The 20,198-nt window shown below is 43.3% G+C and overlaps 2 protein-coding genes across 8 annotated transcripts in view; one reads left to right on the forward strand and one right to left on the reverse strand.

Moving 5' to 3' along the window:
- da (transcription factor daughterless) overlaps positions 1-3,755 on the reverse strand; it is a 146,132-nt gene extending 142,377 nt beyond the window's left edge. For all 7 annotated transcript variants that reach the window (XM_089548206.1, XM_089548211.1, XM_089548210.1 and 4 more), the window contains exons 1-3: positions 3,624-3,755; positions 2,664-2,728; positions 1,351-1,462 (exon numbers count right to left, since the gene is read on the reverse strand). In XM_089548206.1, coding sequence (XP_089404332.1) covers positions 1,351-1,462; positions 2,664-2,728; positions 3,624-3,705 — 259 coding nt within the window. In that variant the 5' untranslated portion in view covers positions 3,706-3,755. The remainder of the gene's footprint in view (positions 1-1,350; positions 1,463-2,663; positions 2,729-3,623) is intronic.
- Positions 3,756-4,355: 600 nt separating this feature from the next.
- On the forward strand, positions 4,356-12,766 carry ND-19 (NADH dehydrogenase [ubiquinone] 1 alpha subcomplex subunit 8). Its single transcript, XM_089548214.1, has 3 exons — positions 4,356-4,579; positions 5,935-6,110; positions 12,459-12,766. The coding sequence occupies exons 1-3, from the start codon at positions 4,451-4,453 to the stop codon at positions 12,676-12,678; spliced, it is 525 nt and encodes a 174-aa protein (XP_089404340.1). The 5' UTR covers positions 4,356-4,450; the 3' UTR covers positions 12,679-12,766.
- Positions 12,767-20,198: the final 7,432 nt, after the last annotated feature.

Below are 20,198 nucleotides of genomic sequence, written 5' to 3' on the forward strand. Positions count from 1 at the left end.
ACGGAGACTTTAGCGACCCACATGCAAGCTTCAAAACCTTAAACCTCGCATACCATGCAATCGCAGACATATTCCTCACACGCAAACTAATCAAGGTAGCGAGAAAACCCCCCTAGTCTCCGAAAACAAACAAGTGAGAAGTGAGAGATACGGGTATCGCCTGTTTTAGTGTGCCCACCAGCTTAGAATGTGCAGCTTTTCATATACCATATTTTCAGGGACTATAGTCCGCACCCAATGTATACAGTCTGCGGGGATGAATTTCGAGTCAAAAGTTTTTTTTGACTGTCAGCAAGCACTATACAGCCGGTAAGCAAAAATTTTGTAAAGCCGTAAAGCTCTGGGACTTTCATAAACGACATAGAAATCAGTTCTAAAATCTATCAAAATCAGTTTCACCTGGGGCAATACGAATTAAGCATGTAGGAATCGACGAACAGCTCATCTGAGTCCTCGGTGCCTTCAGAATCCGACACCGCTGTTGTAGCTGTTTCTTGTACGACTTTTGTGCTGTTGACGACAACTTGGATATGTTCTTTTGCAGCAATAGTACTAGGCATTAATACGCCACCCCTGGTGTCTTTGAACGAGGTTTTGCCCATCTGCTCAAAAATCCAAGCAGTGAAAAGCATCCACCACGAGCAGCATTCACTTGCACATCGAAATTGACTGTATATGGGACCTAATTTCACTATTTGATATATCACTGCAAAATGCCGCAGGTGGAATCAGATCATGTATTTTTTTTTTACTTTGACAGTCAAGATAGTCTTCTCTGGCTGTGAAAAACTGTCTTAAAAAATTAAACCATATATAGCAAGTCTGCTCCTACATATACTCCAGACCACATGAAATTTCAATGTTGACACATACACAGTCCGCTGATTACAGTCAGGAAAATACGGTACCGGTAGCTGCAACGTGAAAAGCAACCCTCAGTTTGCACAGAACGAATTCTATTATTTCCGCAACGAAGTCAAAACTTTCTTGTGGGTATTATCCATAGCAAAGGACCCTATTCAGGACAAAATAAAAAGCCTGTGTCTCACTCCCACTTATGGAGTAAGTAATGGTTAAATGTGCATCTCAAGTTCCCTTTCATATCGCTGCATTGCACTTCTGTGTGATCTCTGTTGTGCATGTGTGTGCTTCTATACGATCTGCAGTGAAACATTCGGCGAAGACAACATGAGGCTATGAGCCACATACACTGCGCACAATTAAAGAAAAAAAAACATTTACGGAAAGTTTTGGTATTGTTATACAGACAACTACAATTATTTTGACAGCACTAGGCACAAGCGGGTTCTTCCTGGATACAACAAACAAACAAAAAAATCAAATCATCACCTCTGCTTGTGTCCGGTGGTAGTAACCGCTGCTGAGCTGCATTGCCATATTGGAAGTAGGCGGGGTCATTCGATGCTATCGGTTCTGTACCAGGAAAGTTGCCGAGACCATCCTGCATCGCAAAAGAAAAGAGCATGTGGATGGTCGAGTAAAAAAAAAAAACCGAAAAACAACAGTTCAGAATCAGTGCGGATGAATTTGTGTTGAGAAAGCCAGGCACTTTTTCATGAGGAGGAAGGGTCCAAAGGATTCTGCAATACTTTATCCACCTTTCATGACAAAGCTGGAGAATTGGAGAGCATTTCAGTGCACATAAACGCCTCAAGTAAGACAGAAATCACAACTACAAATTTAGTTCTGCACTGCAAATGGCAAGGCAAGAGGTGAATGAACTCCTGAGCATCTCATGAAATATCACTGAGATGGAGACAACATGAACTAACACATTCAAGTGGCAGTAAAATGACATGTGGCCACAATAATCTGTCCACACATGTGCATGACGTTGAGAACCGTAGGGCACAACAATAACCGCAACACATTAGTGGCCTATATTCAGGTGTCAGTTTCTTCGTCGGCTTTGTCCTCATCAATCACCGCCTGCACTTTTATACTCAAAGGTTTTGCCATTTTAATGAGTCTGTCCCCACCTTTATAAGCACAACAAGCAAGTCAACGCAAAGAATTTTTTCTTCCATATCAAAATAAGACCCCCCATAACAGAAAGAATTAGCTTCTCCCCAGTTTATTCAACAACATATTATAGAGGAAGGTGCGTATCATACCAGCAATAAAAAAAAAATGATGCCTGCATTATGGCAACTACAACACAGAGCCATGGTTGTGCTGACATAATATAAACTTTTAGGGAACTGTCTGGCTCCAAATGCTTGAACAATTAAATAAAAAAACAGCTGCACTAATTTTACTCACTTGTGAGAGTAAGCTATAGTAGTTTGCCAAGCACACCTTCTACAGTGCCAGGACAATCCCGATCATTTCCACAGAGAGCTTGTGCTCTCAACAGAACCTTCGACAGCCCACAAGACCTACGGTAACACGGCAATTTCCGCAGTGATCAAACAATTCGTTACCGTCTATGAATAACTAGGAAGTAACCTACGCTAATCATCTAGTCGGGGGTGGGCCTAAGTCATTATCAATCGTAATTTTGTTCCGCAAGTTGTAAAGCTGAAGTGTTTTTCTTTTGAAGCTACCAGCACAGACAACGGGTCGCACTTTTCACGAGCACGACGTTTTAAACTTGCTATAATGCGCAGCAAAGATTGCAAAAACGAAAGGAAAACACTCACCGGTTGTAGCGCGTCTTCCCCTTGTGTGGCGTAAGGCATTCCATAAGGCATTTCTCGACTTTTTTCTGAAAAAGCAATTGCGGAACGGTTTCGAGTACGTACTCGTAAAGGCTAGACAGACGTCTACGGATGTTGGTGCAACTACAAAGCAAATTCGAAGCTATGCGCAGTGACCGAGAATGTTAATACATGATGCACTTTTCATTCACACAAAAATTTGCGCTCCGATCGCAGCGAATGCAACACCGTGCAAACGCATGTACCACTGCGAGCACGAGGCGTGTTTGTAGGACGCCGCGAGAAATCGGCCAAGCGGGCAATTGACAAACAATAACGCCCACTCTTTTGATGCGATCCTACTACTCTAACAAAAAAGAGTCAGCATGCGACACACAGGCGCATCCGTACGGTTGCGATCAACGCCGAACGGCTAGAAAAGTAAAGTCTACGGACTGTCAAGTGTAAACAACAAAACCCTGCACCAAACACGCCATCCACGCGCACAAAAGATGCACCAAAACAAAACAACGCGATCAGTAACACGCACACGAAAGCATTTTCCTTTACACGCCTAGCTAATGCGAACCGATCAGAAAGCTCCGCGCCAAATAAAAAAAAAAGTGTGTTTCGCTATCCACTGTCTCCTCCAAGCGGTGTTGGGAGATCCCGACACGAACAGCCGACCTGACCGCGTATCTACCGAGACAACGTCACCAGATGACCCGTTCTTTGGCTGAAGCCCGCTTTTCTAGACAAAACCCCACCTAACGCACCGATTCGCGATGGTTTTCTGCGTCAATTAACAGGTTTTCCTTCGCTAATACGTTCGTTAAGCCTCACTGGTGATGCTTTTGTCCGCAGAGAGCGTCTTCCTAGCAGGCACCGTCCCTCCATCTCTACAGCGGGTTGCGCTCATCCGTTAAGGCATGCCACGGAAATATGAAACATTCGGCTACTCACCAGGCTGTTTATTCGCTATCTTATTGAAACAATTTTGAAATACTTCATACAAATGCATTGGCTCATCGTCGTTTGTCGCCATGATAACACCAACATTGACACTCTCGACCTAAACAAGTGCGAGAACCGTAGTAGAGGTCGCTGCTGATGGAAAAACGTTCAAAATGGCGTCAGAAGGTTTTATTTAGTTTCTATTTGTAATGCGGTTTCGGTTCAGCACATATTCAATAACATTGTTCGCAAATTCAGTTTTAATTGCAATAACATCACTTTATTGTAATTATAAGTTCATTATTTTTTTACTTTCACAAAACACATGCAGTGTAATGAACGTTCTAAAAATTTGCAAAACCTATAAACACTTCAAATAAGCAACTACCCAATAATTTCAATACATACAAATTAAATTGTGTTATAATATAGTTAAAAATGATAATAAAATTTTCACTCAAAGAGTAAGTAAGGCACAAGCTGTTTGAGGACACTGCTCACCACACTACTTGATGGACATGGAGGTAGGACAAAACTCTGGAAAGTTTACTAGCACGCGAGACAGTCCAGAATTACATATTCAGCACTTAAGAATTCTTTTAAAATTCTCAATTCTTACCTCCTTTCTCACTATTCTTTTTTCTTTAGCTGGATACAGACATTTGAGATCGTGATGCACAAGATAAGAACCACTACTACTATCAGCATCATCATGTTGCTTCAGTCTTTTGCATTGCGTCGTTGGTCTAGGAGCATCGGTGCGATCGGTGCATGGGGCAGCGGACTTCCAAGACATTTTTATCGTGCAGGCGATTTGCCACTGTGGTGTCTTCGGGATGCCTTTCTCTGATGGATATGAATTTCCAAGCGACAGCGATCTAACTGTTGAAGAAGTCAACATATCGACGCCTGCACTACGTGCAGGAGCATATCACTTTGGGAAGTACTGCGATGAGCAGAGCAAGGTAGTGTCGTGCACCAGCGGTTTCGCGTACGGTTATTAATCGCTAGAATTCTCATAATATAACCTCAAAAATCAAGCACTTTATTTTGCGCACTCTGTAGGTTTTATGGAACCTTACAATTCTAGTCGTGCAATCCACGAATACATAGTTTGCATTAAACGTGCCATAACGGCCTTATGTGACCTTCCGCTTTACGAAGGCCGAAACCGGTATATTGGTACTACGTCTAGGGCTTTTATAACAGGCAGAAGCGTTGAAAATATGGTTTTTAACAGAGCAAAAAACTAAGCTTAAGCATGTTCGAACCTTGGCGAACGATTAGTGGTCTTGCCGAAGCGCATGAGGGGATGTTTTTTGAACTGCCATTACCTGAAGTGCTCTTCTGCGAATGAAAATGCCGATGTGTTCATTTTTTGAGCAAGTGTTGTGTGACGACACGTGCGAATGCACCGAATAGTCATGTTTCGCTTACATCTCCGCACATAACCAATTCTGTTCATTTCCAGGCTCACCACAAACCTGAGGAAGTGAAGCGATCTTGATAAAACTACGCATGCTGTTAACGCTAACCAAATGTGCTATGTATTATGCCATTCTCTGTTTGTGCATGCAAATGTTCCATAATATTCTTTCTTTCATGCCACGCCGACAAAGAAAAAATTAACTTCTAATGTTATTTCAGTGATGGCACTTGAAAAAAAAAATTGTGTTTGCTTGGATAACATGTTCTTGCCATCATCCCCAAAACTCATTCAGTTTCAAGAAATGTACTTAAAAACTGTTAACTGTTGCGCTAGTTTGTATTTTTTACTTTGTTTGTCTTCTTGTTGTGTTGACCTTTGCTTTAAGATAAATAAGATGAATTTCAAGGAATATATGATGTTAGGAAATCAGTTTTTACTCATTTGTATCCATGGGAACAGCATGCAGAATGCATGCCTGTAGTAGCCAGTTTTGAGCTTATACATTTACAGGACAGGGTTAATCTGAGAGATGTGGAAGAGGCCCTTGTCCTGCAGTGGGCACAGTCAAGCTGATGATGACATTTATTAGCCTTTACAAAACACATGCCAATCCTTGTAAAATATCTGTGGCATGGCGTTCCACCTCTGTTGAAGATATTCGGAATGCTTTCGTTATATTCTTATTTTTAATTCTATTCGAAATGCTTGCAGGGCAGCGGACTTGGTGATAACTATAATGCACATGTTTGGTTTTGGCTGAAAGAATTAAATGCAAGACATAAATGATAGCTGTTGAAAATGGAAGTCTTCGTGTGTGACATGGTTACAGAAGTTTATTTTGGTAAGGTGATGTCAACAAGCTTATAGTTGTTCTTGTGTTGTCTTCTTTAGGAGTTTATGCTTTGCCGGAGGGAGGAGAATGATCCACGAAAGTGTCTTGCCGAAGGTCGGGAGGTCACCAAGTGCGCCCTGGATTTCTTTCGCAAGGTGAAGAAAGCTTGCCGCCAGCAGTTCGATGACTATGCACACTGCCTCGAATGGAGCAGCAGTGAAATGGAATACCGCCAGTAAGTTGATCTGTACCAAACTTTTGAATAGAGAAACCTTGAACAGCCACCGCAGTGGCTCAGTGGTTATGGCGCTTGGCTGCTAACCCGAAAAATGCCGGTTCCATCCCAGCCGCGGCATTTGAATTTTGATGAAGGCAAAATTCTAGAGGCCCATGTACTGTGCAATGTCGGTGCACGTTACAAAACAGCAGGTGGTCGAAATTGCACAGTGCACTGTAGTGCAGTGAACACTGCACTGTAGAACAGTGAACAGTGCACTGTAGAACGCTGCGCGCTGGAAAGTATATGTGGTGGGGAGGCAAGACGAAGACAGAACGAGCGTTCCGGCGACGGCGCCACCAGCAACAACAGAGCAGCCACCGACGCGCGTCACGCCGTGCATCCGCGGCTCCATGAATTCGGCCACCCCTCAACCGGGGACAGGTGCACATGTCAAAGTCTCGCTCCGTGCACTGTGCTGGAGACCGGATGGTGCCACAGAAAGTTCAGCGAACTTCACAGTGAGGTCTGGTCATCTTGCACCAATGGTGCATGGGCACCTGCATATATCTGTCATCAGTCTATCATTTAAATGTCATCAGCATGAAATCTCGTTTTATTCAAATTACAACCAAAATTTATTAAGGCAAGCAAAAGCAGTGCTCCTAGTTCCTTTAAAAACAGCTTACTTTCAATGGAGAGTTTGTCTTTTGCTCAACCTACACTTCTGCTCTTATGCTGCCTCCCTCGCACCACACACACTGAAACTTTATAGTTCTGTATGACCTGTAAGGGTTGTGAGTGCACTAAGGGAAGCTAGTGGACGCTGAATAATTATCACAGGTACAGAACTGCCAATGTAATGTTAGCGGGAACCTGGGAATAAGGGCAAGAGCAGGGTTGCTTGGGCAGTGTGACTGTACTAGAATATGCTTCAGTGGAGTCATACTTGCAAGTGCTAAGGTGAGGCTGGCATACTAGTTTGTTGGACAGTTAACCAACCACAACATTGAAGAATGAAATTCTGGAGACACAGAAGCAGCGTGGTCTCTGTGGACTTTTCTTCTTGGCACTGCAAGGTTGCTTAGTCATCCGTGTTATTGGTTAGCCTGGCATGTGCTGCTGATACCTGCACACTGCACTTCCTTCTCTGTCTTGCCTGCTTATTCACTCAGATACATGAAATGCACATGAAGCACCTGCTGTGCCAAAAAGTTCGACATGTCGCACATGCCAGTAGTTATTGCAGAATACCTGCTCGAGCAACTGATGTTTTTGTCAGAAAACTGTAGCCTTGTGCAGAATATGGTACAGTCTTTGTCGAAAGTTTAGAGCCCAGGAGGTTTGCTTCTAAGCCTTGTAGTGTGACTCCTGAAGCATTCGTGGCAGCCCTACCCATTGGAGAAGACAGGACCAGAAATCTTTTTACCTTCAGGAAATTTGGAGCGCTGGAGATGCATTACGAACCACACAGTGTGGCTCAGAAGCAAACCCCCTGGGCTCCAAACTTTTGACAAAGGCTGTACCACCCTTTCTACATCATGGGGAATGTGTGTCAAGGCTCTCCGTTTTTCCACATGATTTGTTCTTTCCATTGTGTTCCGTTAACAGGTGTACTGAAGGGAAGATGAGATGGTGGCTGTGTCGTCAAGGTTATGCTTGTGCGTACCCTAGCCTGGAGGATGTAACCACCCGATGCAGTGCAGAAATAAGACAAGGCAGCTTTGCATTGCTAGTCAGTGCATGTAGAAGAAACCACCATTCCATTGAATTCATGCGGTTTATGTGTGTTTGGTTGAGCATTCTTTGACCTTTGAGCCCGACGGCCTAACTTGGGTGGGAGGTGCTCTGTCATGTCATCTGTGATACACTGACAGACAACCCATGTTCAGTGGGCCACTTCGATCTGCAACACCGCTGTTACTCAGCACATCAACCACCATCACTGAATGTGCGCTACACTGGAAGTGCCAATGTCTCTGAAAGAGACCCTCCGGCATTTTTGGACTTGCAGACTATTTGTTGCAGTGCCCGAAAAACACTGCCTATGTTGCTATTTTTCTGTTGCTGTATTAGAATGATCGATTATGTTTACACTGTTTCTCCATGTGTTTAAACTTCTCTCTGGCACAGCTTCGGCATGTGTACTTGACCATGGCCATGTTCTGGCTGAAACAAAGGTTCATTTCTCCAGACATTCAAGCCCTGTTTAGCATTGTCACACCTTTCTGGCGACAAGCTAAGAGGGTGTGCGACATCTCGAAAAACAAACAATGGACATAAGTTTTGGGTGCCCCACTGTTGGCTATGGGTCCCAATTCAGAAAGAGCCCAAGTCCCTGGAAGGCATCGGACATCTTGAGCATTTGAAGATGTTTGGCATGTGGTCGTTAGAATTCGTGTGACAGAGAACTTTACGCAGTCTACTTCACAAGAAGCTGCTGATTGCCACATTTGACAATACTATCACTGCCAGGGGAATGTTGGCCTTCCATCAGGAATTCCGGAGTGTTTTTTAAAGGACCCAAGTACTCGTACAAGCCACCATATGAAGACACCAGCTTCAAGCTTTGGTTCACCAGACATTGAAAATTGCGAGTGTGCCTCAATAATCATGACCGACAGCATTGGAGTACCCATTGGAGTAACCAGCAGACACTGGTTATTATTTTCACATGTGCTTGTCAGCATTGTATTGCCCTGAAAGTAGCAGCATTGCGTTGTGTGGCTTACGAACATTATCCAAGAAAAATCACAGTTTTGATGGCAGGTCCATCTTTTGTTGCTCAGCACATTGGCATATTGAGATTAAATGTGCAGTGACCAGAACTTGGCCACCCTTGAGACTACAGAGCTGACAGTACAGCATACCACTATCATGTGCGGGAACTTTATCACTCAACGCATTGCTAAATGAATAAAGTCACCAGCACTCCGGTTTCTGTGCTTTTAGGGCTTGCTTTGAAGCCACAGTGTTCATAGTATCCTGCTGTGCTTTTATATTGCATGTGCCCCTCTCTTCATCAGCTGTGAGCTCTAAATTTGTGTGCTACCTCAACTTACTTGTCCACAACTTTGAAAAGAACACTAGCCTATGTTCTCAATTTGAAGTGGTGAAATGGTGATTGTAGGTGCTGTCTAGCACAGTACAGATCGAAAGAGTCAAATGCTCAGTGATGTGATAGCTGCGCCAATTGCGCCGATGTGCGCCAAAAGGCAAAACCTGCTACATCCTGCTACATTTTTGTTATTCTGCGCCAAAGCTGCGCCAAACGCGTATTTTCACATTCCGAAAGCGAAACTAATATCTCGAGGTTGAAACGTCCATGTGCCCCACAATTGCGAGTGACATCAATCCTCACGTCGACATCGATCTTCATCGCCATTGCACACTTCGTGTGTAGGGCAAGTCGAACTACCGGACAATGACGTGCTTGGAAGGCTGCAGCACAACAAGTGGGCAGACCTTGCTTGCTGAAGGGAAAACAAGGCTTTCAGCTGCTGTTGACAAAATGTCGCCTAAGGCAGCCAACTAGGCAGTATTTTGCAGTTAAAGACTGAATGATGTTGCTCACAGAAAAAAGGCACAGAATAGGTCCACTGCTTTTTGATAGGCCAAGAAGCCGAAAAGTTGTGCTGTCGAGTACATAATTATTATTCAGTTCGAAACGTTGATAGTGTTTTCTCATTGTTTTTCTGTAAGCTTGTGATCTGCATTCTAGTCATTTTTAAATAAAAGTTCCAGTGAATTCCTTTTTGTCCATCTATAACTGCTGTCCTATAGGGGCTTGGCGGCTATAACACAGGGCTGATCTATACTTGGTCGCATAAAAGATTACATGACACTGAAGTTCTAAAATTAGTTATTTGGGCCAACATATGATGTTTCACAATTGCCTCTAATTTAATTAAATTATTGCCAAAACCACGATCTGATTATGAGGCACGCCGTAGTGGGGGACTCCAGAATTGGACCACCTGGGGTTCTTTAATATGCACCTAAATCTGAGTACACGGGTGTTTTTGCATTTTGCTCGCATCGAAATGCCCCTAACATCCTATTGAACAGCACCTTTTTTGTTCCGCCGCCGCGGTGGCTCAGCGGTTATGGTGCTCGGCTGCTGACCCAAAAGACGCGGGTTCGATCCCGGCCGCTGCGGCTAGAATTTCTTTGGAGGAGAAATTTTAGAGGCCCGTGTACTGTGCGATGTCAGTGCACGTTAAAGAACCCCAGCTGGTCGAAATTTCCGGAGCCCTCCACTACGGCGTCTCTCATAGCCTTAGTCGCTTTGGGACGTTAAACCCCATAAACCAACCAACCAACCTTTTTGTTCCCAAAGGTTTCCTCCTTATTTTACTATTTTACTTCTCGCAAAGTCAATTTTTTCACTTGGCAATGAGCCTTGAGCTGCTCCAAAAGCTTGTTTCCCTGCTCCAAAATTCACTTTTGGCTGCTCCAAAAAAGCTGCTCCAAAATGGCTTCAGCCAATCACATCACTGAATGCTCAAGTGAGGCATTTGACTGGAAATAAGTCTGCCACTCTGCATCGGTACAAGGCACTGAAAAGCTGCAGTTCACTGGTGCATTAATGCCATATGTGTCTTGCCATGTGCTCCCAAGTGTTAGAGAATAGGCTGATAAGGATTTCATAGCTTCAAGTAGACATTTCAGTGTATACTACTGGCTTCAAATTAAGCTTTAAGAACAGTGATGTGAAATTATGCTGTGATTGATAACACATGTTAGGTTTCATTTGCGGTGCTTTTGTTTTTCGTAATTAGGCCAGAGCGTCAACACAAGCAGATTAGGGAAACAGGGCCAAATACTTCGGTAAATACTGCGAAATCCACAGATATGCGCCTTTAATTGTTGAAGCAGAAAAGAACACTAGCTTCATAAACTGGGGAGCTGGCCATTCAGTGTATTCAGATAAGAAAAATGAACTAACATGTTAAATGGCATGTACCATTTCTTTTGCAGTAGACGGCATGTGATTGAATTCTGTGTTTCTGCCTCAGAGCTGACAGTATTGCCGATAGCTAATTGGAAAACAGGAAATGTTGTTTGTTTTGGGGATTTATGCAGCACAACACACATGAAATGTTCAGTTTGAAGGTTTGTGCTGCATTTAAGCATTTAAGAGATCATATTATGTTATCTCATATCTAGTTGAATTGTTTCTTCGTGACGCCGATCCCACATTGAATATAAATTATGACATTATATGTTGCTTGCATGTGTGCAGCCATGCAGGCAAATCACACATGCAAATTGTGGTTGCAGCTTTTAAATAAACAATTTGTTTGTTGGCTGTGGGGTAAGTTTTTGTTATGCTCCCATGTCTTATGCTTTGTGGGCAGGTATGCATAGTTAATAGAGGTAGTGCTTTAAATTTGGCCACTTTGAGCAGTAGTTTGCAAGTGCAAATTTTTATTGTATGTGGAATGATTTGCTGACAGAACTTGGGCAATTGAGTAAAGTAATGACTAGCTAGAGAGAGTAGTTGTGGGCTAGTCATTCAAGTCAACATTGTGTTTTGTTTAATGACATCTCTTCTAAGTCCTTGTCATTTGTAGGTCCTACCTTACCACTTTGTCTGGTGTAACCTCAGTAGCGTATAATGCAATGCTATTCTGGTAAGCCTAAAAGAAGTACATGAAGATGAATAGAACCGAGAGCGGAAAGGTCAACTAGGATTATTGGCCGCTGTGCTGTGTAATAATACGGCACAAAAGACAAAAACACAAGCAGTGGAGGGCTACATAGTTTTTGGAGTAGGACTTCCAGCCAGTCATATCACATTGCCATCACTCATATCCTATTAAATATATAATATACTATTAAAGCATATAATATTAAATGCCTTTGCATGTGTGCTGATAGCACCATGCCACCGTTAAAGAGATCTTGAAGGAAGAAGAGCTCACATGAAAGGAGGAAGGTTAATAGGGACTAACTACATACTTGGTCCCCTGTAGTAATGTGGTGAGATAGAAGACCGATGTGCCCAGTGCAAGCCAAAAGCATTACTAGAGTGTGTATTACTTTAAAAGTGTTACTAGAATATCCTTACATAGGTTCAGAATAGTTTTCTTGTTTACATTGATACCTGTGCTACTTTCGCTAAGAATTGGGGAGCCTGAAAGGACTTTAAATGCCAAGCATTTAGAACACCTTCAGGGCGTACCAAAGGAGCATGTCAAAAGGGCATGCGACAGGGACAGCCAGTCAGTTTTTTGTGTTTCTCTAAGCAGAAGACACTCCAGTGCTGTTGATTTTTCGAAGAGTATCTGCCATTTCGGGGCCCCTTATTCCCAATTCTGAGTTAGGTTGGATCTTCCTGACTGAGTAATCTTTCCATTGCAGCTGCCGGAAAACTCAGGCTGCATTGGATGGCTGCATGCTTGACCAGCTGGGCATCGAGCGCCCACATTTAGGCTACTTTTCAATGCCTCGCATTCACCACACTGAGCGGCCGAAACCAGAGAAGGGCTACCGTGACAACTACCCTCAGACGCCCCAGCTGGAAGAAGACTTCCCAAGGCAGCCTGCCAAGCATGGCACGCGTTCCCTGTTCTTTTCGTAATCACATGCCACGGTTCATGTAGGGTAACTCTTTTGCCATGTTACTTGGTAGCTGTAGAGAGTATGGCCATAAAACTTTTGAGGTTGAACATGATTGTGCTTGTGTCATTATTTTTGAGAAGTGGCGCAAGAAAGTGTTTTTTTTGGTAATTAGGTAATACACCGCTGTCACACAAGTAATTTTGATTCCACTTGAGTTAATTAACACTGAACTCATTGCAGACCCAACATTGTTACATGACCTTCTTCAGTCGCAATTAACCCCATTCCTGCTTGACACCTAGCCAGTTCCCAAAGCTCAATCGAGATTTTCAGTCAGAAATGAGGAGCTGCTACCGCTACCCTCATGGTCAGGAAGCGTCACTAAAAATCATCGACATACAGAAAAATAAAGATATTACTTGGAAAGCTGTAAAATTAAAGACTGTTTATTTTGATTAGTTTGGTTTGTTATGTAGAGTTGTGTGCACACTTTCAATAGCAATTTGGAGGTGAACGTGGAATTAATAATTTGCCATACTGCTAGCTAGCACATGTTTTCTAAAATTGCACGTTATTTTTATGATCAGAAGTGCTTTTATTTTGATTTCATCACAGACTCATTTGCTACAGCCTGTGCCATTATTACGGCAGTACCGCCTGTCATTATACAGTTGGTTTCCGTAACGCCTTCGGCAGCGAAGCACTCCAGGTGAAGGTTGCCAATAGGCTTTTTGTTAGTTAGGTTGGCTTCACCACATGAAAACAACGTGGCATGAAAAATAAGTACAAGACACCAAAAGGCACCTGCAAGCACACCCTACATTCACCTCATCACACAGTTTCACAGTGCCAGCGCTGCCATCGGGTGCCCAAGACCACGCAGTCGAACCTTCTCTGCGCGCAAGAAGTGATCCAAGAGCGCCGTTAGGACAAGCACCGCTTGCAGGGGCACAGTGCGTCCAGTATATTGAAAGACCAGAGAAATCGGAGTTCGATATACAACCAGACTTGTATATACTTTTACTCGGGATATTCAAGGGTGTAACCTGGGTGTTCGTTAGGCAATAATATGAAATATTGCAAATATTACAAATCTACTCCACCTTGGGGGATTCCCCTAAATATTTGACCAACACAGTTCCCACTTCGAGTTATTGATCAATTCGCTCTCGCCCTACCATAAGCTTGCCGTCCCGGTTAGCCCAGTTGGTAGAGCGACTGCTCATGTTAAGCGGTGGTCCCGGGTTCGAACCCCGGACCAGGACGAATTTTTCTTTAACTACGAAGTTTCTGAGAAAGCTGTATAGCTTTTCTATGTAGCCGTATGGCTGCGCTCGGGTGGATGCCAATGAGTAAATTACTCCCTTATTACAAATCTACTCCACCTTGGGGGATTCCCCTAAATATTTGACCAACACAGTTCCCACTTCAAGTTATTGATCAATTCGCTCTCGCCCTACCATAAGCTTGCCGTCCCGGTTAGCTCAGTTGGTAGAGCAACTGCTCCGGTGTAGCGGTGGTCCCGGGTTCGAACCCCGGACCAGGACGAATTTTTCTTTAACTACGAAGTTTCTGAGAAAGCTGTATAGCTTTCCTATGTAGCCGTATGGCTGCACTCGGGTGGATGCCAATGAGTAAATTACTCCCTTATTATGAAATATCCATGTTCGGTATATTCTGGCGTGACTGTAGTATAGCTTCTTGGAGAAGCAGCATGAAAAGCAGGAGCTTCCTGATTAAAAAGTGCTTGCTCGCATTAACAGTGGTAGCAGCATGTATTATAGTTGAACCTCGTTATAATGACGTTGAAGGGGCCCGGTGATTACTTCATTATAGCCGTAGCTTCGTTTTAGCCCATTTGACGGAGCTTCCAAGGGGAATCGTCATTTCTTTGTTGTATCCATTATTTCATTATAAACCATTTCGTTGTAACGAGGCTCGACTGTAGTATGAAAATTTAATGGTGTGCCTCTTCTGCAATACAGCTCCAATTTTTTGGCGTGCTAGCAAAACGCCTCAGGCCTCATGTTTTAATGCCATTCACACGGTGCCACGTGTTTGCCTCATGATGTTCAGTGTAATGACATTTGCAATTTAATGAGCTTTGCACAACTAATTCACCTTTGAAATTCATGTGTACAGTACTCCTGGTATCCTACATAGAACCGCATTGGCTTCCTCTGAAACATTGTCTTTCCAAGTTACAAAGAGCTTACTCATAAATGTCAGTAAATGTCAGTCAAGTTTTTTACTTATTATGGTGCTAGTCTTTGCAAAATAATTTTGATGCAATTGGATTTCAACTAGGTTTATGGGCAGATTTTGAGCTTGGGAGAAAATTGTCTGTTTGGGTGAAAATTACTAACAGAGTCAGGGCATTGTCAATATTATGGCATGATAGTTTGACATGGATTCTGAATGTGCTGCACCTGCTTTGAAAATAATTACATGAAGGAATTCAATAATTTATTGGGTCACTGTGGCACAAGGCCATAATGTTTTGTAGCTGCCTTTAATACTGTGAAGACTTCACTTTTTGTACGGCGAAACATATAAATGAGGCATCAGTGTTGATAGATAGGTTGCAATGCTTAAGGGGATGGTCAAAATTCTTAATGCTAATTTGTCATAGGGTTTGTACTTTTATGAGAGGGCTCTGTGGGTTCAATTAATGGTATATTTTCCACCCTGGAGAAATCAGGTGCTCTGTGTTATTCTGTAATGGGTCTTGGGGCTGCTGTTGTCAGTGAACTGTTGCTGCAGCTGTTAGTTCCTGCTCTACTGGTGCAGTCAAAATTTTGTTTGACAAAACTTGCTATTGCAAAATTCATGGTTCAGTAATGACCAATATTCTCATTTAGATAGCCATGCAAAAAAGTACTTCCTCGATTCAGCAACAATTTTAATTTACCGGTGCAATTCACTCCTTGATCAAACTTTAATGAATTAATGACATAACAATTTGTTGATTGAGCGTTAGGGTGTCCTAATGTGTAACTGGAATAGCTGACTGGTACTGACCAGAGCCAAGCAGTCTTAAATGGCTAAACTTTCCCTCCGTTTATAGAGTTTTAGGGAGGCAAACACTTAACTCTAGCTCTTCTGCCTGCCATGGTTTTTCTGGTCTTGACTGCCCACTTAAGTCTCTGTGCGATGAAAGACGTATGGTGTTCACCAGTTCTGAAACCCTTCAGTGGAGAAGACGCAAACAAGACCCTCCAAATTTTCTAGTGCCGTTTTGTACGAATTTGCATCAACCCTTACGTCCCACGTTCAGCATTAATCAGGTCTGTTTTCTTTTTCTGTGCTCACAGCCTATGTTTGATCTGGTAGAAGACTTTCCAGGTTTCTGTCCTTGCTCACACTTACACAATGGCTGTATTCGGTTCTCATGTGTGCTTAAAGGTGCTCTGAAGAGGATTCTGAACTTGTCTTTTTGCCGCGGGAACTCGATCTACACGTTCCTAGCATTCTTAGAAACTGCGACTTATTGCCCTGTGTGGCCGATTTCCCTAATTAAATCGAATTGACGTTCGGCTCCCGCCTTTATTTTTTTAATTCTGCCTCGTACGGTGGGTGGAGTCGACCAATGCGTGAAGTGCCTTTCAGCCAGCTCCGTGGAGGCTTTGCTTGCGCTTTATTTTGTTTTTTAGGTTTCCATGAATAAATAGCTTCATTCGCAGATAATACAGCCGCAAAATAAACCCGCAGAAATAAAAATCGGCGCGGACTATTTCCTACTACGGACTACTACGTATTACTCCGCCGATGGCAGAGCGGCAAGCCGCCACGGGACTGGGTGAAAGGCACTCCACGCGTTGGTCGACTCCGCCCATCGTACGAGGCAGAATTAAAAAAAAATGTCGGGAGCCGGACGTTTATTCGATTTAATTAGGAAAATCGGCCACACAGGGCAATAAATCGTGGTTTCTAAGAAAGCTCGGAACGTGTAGATCGAGTTCCCGCGGCAAAAAGACAAGTTCAGATTCCTCTTCAGTGCACCTTTAAAGGGGTGATCACGACCCACCACGGCCACCAAGTGGCTGTAGTGTCTGTCTAGTGTGCCCAAGTTCGCAGAATCAAATACCAGCTGTGGCAGCTGCTCTTTGATGGAGGAAAAGCACAAAAACATCCATGCTCTGTGCGATGTAAGTGCACATAAAGATCCCCAGATGATCGAAATTACTCCGTAGCAATCCACTACAGCACCCCCCTAGCCCATGTACTGAAATGCAGACAAGACAGCTGCAACAGGAACAACAAAAGCAGAAGATATTAGTTAAGGGGACCAAATACTAGATCATTTGATATTCACTTCTGTGTCATGAAGGCCACTATGTGGAAGTGTGAATGGATCCAGCCTGTATTTGCTGTCCGGCATCTGTTGCGTTTGTATTTTTGTTCTCAAATTATAGTTGTTGTGTTTGTTTCATTTGGTGCTGACAATTCATATTTTGGATATTAAATCCTATATACTATACCACCACAAGAATGGTGATCGCTGTGTAGGCTGTGCTCAAAATGCTTTACAGAAAGTATGGCAGAACATTCTCCTAAAGATGAGACCCAGGCGGCTTGCTGGCTTGCTTTTTTACCAAGCATGTTTTCCCCATTGCACACTTTTCGTCTAAAACGCGCATGGCGTGTTTTTTACTTCTGTAACTGCTTTTCTGCTGAGTTGCTCCTGAAAAACCTTTGCTGACTGTCGGGTCTCTATCAGAAAATTGCACAGTTAGTATTAGAAGTGAAGAGCATCCTTTCGTCCTCCGCATTGTACTTTAGATCGCTCAGGTCCAGCCCTCCCCTTCTAGGGAAACAGCCAGTCAGGCACCTCACAAATCAGGCACTGGCTGCCATAGCACTGTTCCAGTATGCAGTGTCTGCTGCTGCCTTCGGTCATATCACAGAGCTGGTGGAATAGGCTTCCAGCACTTGGCAACTTCTTCAGTATAACAGTCGTTGAAGGGACTTTCTGCAAAGCATGGTGTGGTGTGATGTCGCTCAAGAAACCTTAAAGGTGCACTGAAGAGGATTCTGAACATGTCTTTTTGCCGCGGGAACTCGATCCACACGTTCCTAGCATTCTTAGAAACAGTGACTTATTGCCCTGTGTGGCCGTTTTCTCCAATTAAAACGAATTAACGTCCGGCTCCCGCCTTTTTTTTTTTAATTCTGCCTCGTACGGTGGGCGGAGTCGACCAACGCGTGGAGCGCCTTTCACCCAGTCCCGTGGAGGCTTTGCTTTTGCTTTATTTTGTTTTCTAGGTTTCCATGAATAAATAGTTTCATTCGCAGATAATATAGCCGCAAAATAAGCCCGAATAAATAAAAATACGCGCGGACTATTTGCTACTACGGACTACTACGTATTACTCCGCCGATGGCAGAGCGGCAAGCCGCCACAGGACTGGGTGAAAGGCGCTCCACGCGTTGGTCGACTCCGCCCACCGTACGAGGCAGAATTTAAAAAAATAAAGGCGGGAGCCGGACGTTAATTCGATTTAATTGGGGAAATCGGCCACACAGGGCAGTAAATCGCAGTTTCTAAGAAAGCTCGGAACGTGTAGATCGAGTTCCCGCGGCAAAAAGACAAGTTCAGATTCCTCTTCAGTGCACCTTTAAAGACAATAGCAGGGCACTTGTTGTTAAACACAGCTGCTCAACAGATGCTTAAAGTTGCCTCTTTGTCTGGCTATTTTGCTAACCTTAACGGCCGTCCTTCCTTTGAGCTCACTGCTAGCCGCTGGCTCTGAGTTTCCCATTCTGGGATGGGGTGGACATTTATGCTCATCGGTGGACATGCACTCATGGCTTCACGAAGCATTGTGGTTTTGTGTCTTTCGGTTGTTCCACTGTTTGCAAAGATATGTTGTGAGCTGAAGACAGGGCTATAACTAGGTGCAAACTTAACAGAAGCAAAGCAAACTTTGCAGTCCTGCCTGTGCCCAGACCCCTGAAAGCCGCTCCATTGAAGGCTGTCGATGGTAGCATCTAACAGTTTAGTCTTTATATTCTTCACTTAACATCAACAGTAGAGCCTCGTGAAAGTTGTACCATATTGTTCAACCACTAGGTGGCTCAGTTCCATTTTTTAATAAGAAAATTGCAGTTGCTTCAAATGTGACATAACTGAGCTATATATTGTGTTGCACCATTAGGTGCTAAGTTAGCCACAGGAAAGATCTTTCGTGCTACACAAGATTGCATTCGGCTAGTTGCTGTGAATATTCGATGCTTTCATTTACCGATGTCAACAAGCTGGACTGTTTTCGTGGTATACTAGCTACTGTATTTTTTTCTTAATTAGAAACAAGCTACAGTACCTGTCTTAACCATTATTATTCTATATGTCTGGAGCTAACCAATCAAAGCTACTATGAAATCCTGCCAAAAGCACAGCTGCCATTGCATCTTGGCACAGTAAGCATCACTTTACCTCTCTCTACATTTTAAGAAAAAGTGCTAGTTTCTGCTTGTTTTTGTATTATACCTCGACCTGAATAAGGCTACTTCACATAATTAAGACCATTAGATTCCGCAAAAAATCACGAATTTAGGCTTTTTTTATGAAATTTTGTGTTGGCAACCAAATTTGCATTTTTTGATAGAATTGTTGTTACAGACATCAGTAGGAACGACAGAACGGTGAGAAAATGACTATTTGCCTTATTTGCATGAATACAACAGAAAAGGGGGGGGGGGGGGGGTTTGAGACCTCGGGAAAACTTTAAAAAATATATTATTACAGTTATAACGAAATCCCAAACCATAGCTGGAGGAGGATCCGCTGGAGGTCAGATTTTTGTCTGAAAAAAGGCTGGAGGTTGCAAGTGTGCCTGGACTTAGTCAACAATCGCTAGTCCTAGCTGCTGAGTGGCCGGTGTACCTGAAAACTGCTCGAGAACTGAATTCCAGTGACACGCATCACATCGTTTCCATCCAAGCACGATGAACAAGGTGAAGATTTCGATGTCCTATCTTTCTGGGCTGGAATGAAAGTAACCCCTACACACTCTTCCATTGCAGTCATTGTGGATGTCTTGTATTTAACAGTCGCCTTTCTTTGAGTGAAGGTAACACAAAATCTTACTTGATGCTTAGTTACAACAGCCACCTTCAATTTTAGAAGACAGACCTCTGCAGCTTGCAAGCAGCGAGCTCAAAAAATAAATATGCATGTTTTTTTTTTCTTGAGATTTACGTTTCCCACAGAAGTTCACAGGTTCTTAATTCTGCATCTACAGAATTTCATAGTTTTTTATTTTGCATCCACAGAATTTGGAATATTCCAACACTGATAATTAGGGGCCTTGGGTATAATACGTGCTGCAATAAATATACTGTAGCTTGTTCTTCTCGTTGAAGTGGCATTTCAGGAGCAAGGGTACACACTGTCTCTTTCGTCTGCAATGTTTATCGAAGGAGTCTAGCCAGATGTGTCATGGGACATGTAAAGTCCATGGCAAACATGTTCAGGCTGCTTTCCAAATGCCTTGGACTATTGCCAGCACATGTAGTAAGGCTTCTATGACGCTCTTG

The sequence above is a fragment of the Amblyomma mixtum genome, chromosome 6, assembly GCF_055824585.1.
Source record: "Amblyomma mixtum isolate Tamu chromosome 6, ASM5582458v1, whole genome shotgun sequence".
Classification (NCBI taxonomy): domain Eukaryota; kingdom Metazoa; phylum Arthropoda; class Arachnida; order Ixodida; family Ixodidae; genus Amblyomma; species Amblyomma mixtum.

Coding starts and splice junctions, on each gene's coding strand:
- ND-19 (XM_089548214.1), top strand. CDS start 4,451: ATGCCTTTCTCTGATGGATATGAATTTCCAAGCGACAGCGATCTAACT. Junction 4,580..5,934: donor ACTGCGATGAGCAGAGCAAG/GTAGTGTCGTGC, acceptor TGTCTTCTTTAG/GAGTTTATGCTTTGCCGGAG. Junction 6,111..12,458: donor AGTGAAATGGAATACCGCCA/GTAAGTTGATCT, acceptor TTTCCATTGCAG/CTGCCGGAAAACTCAGGCTG.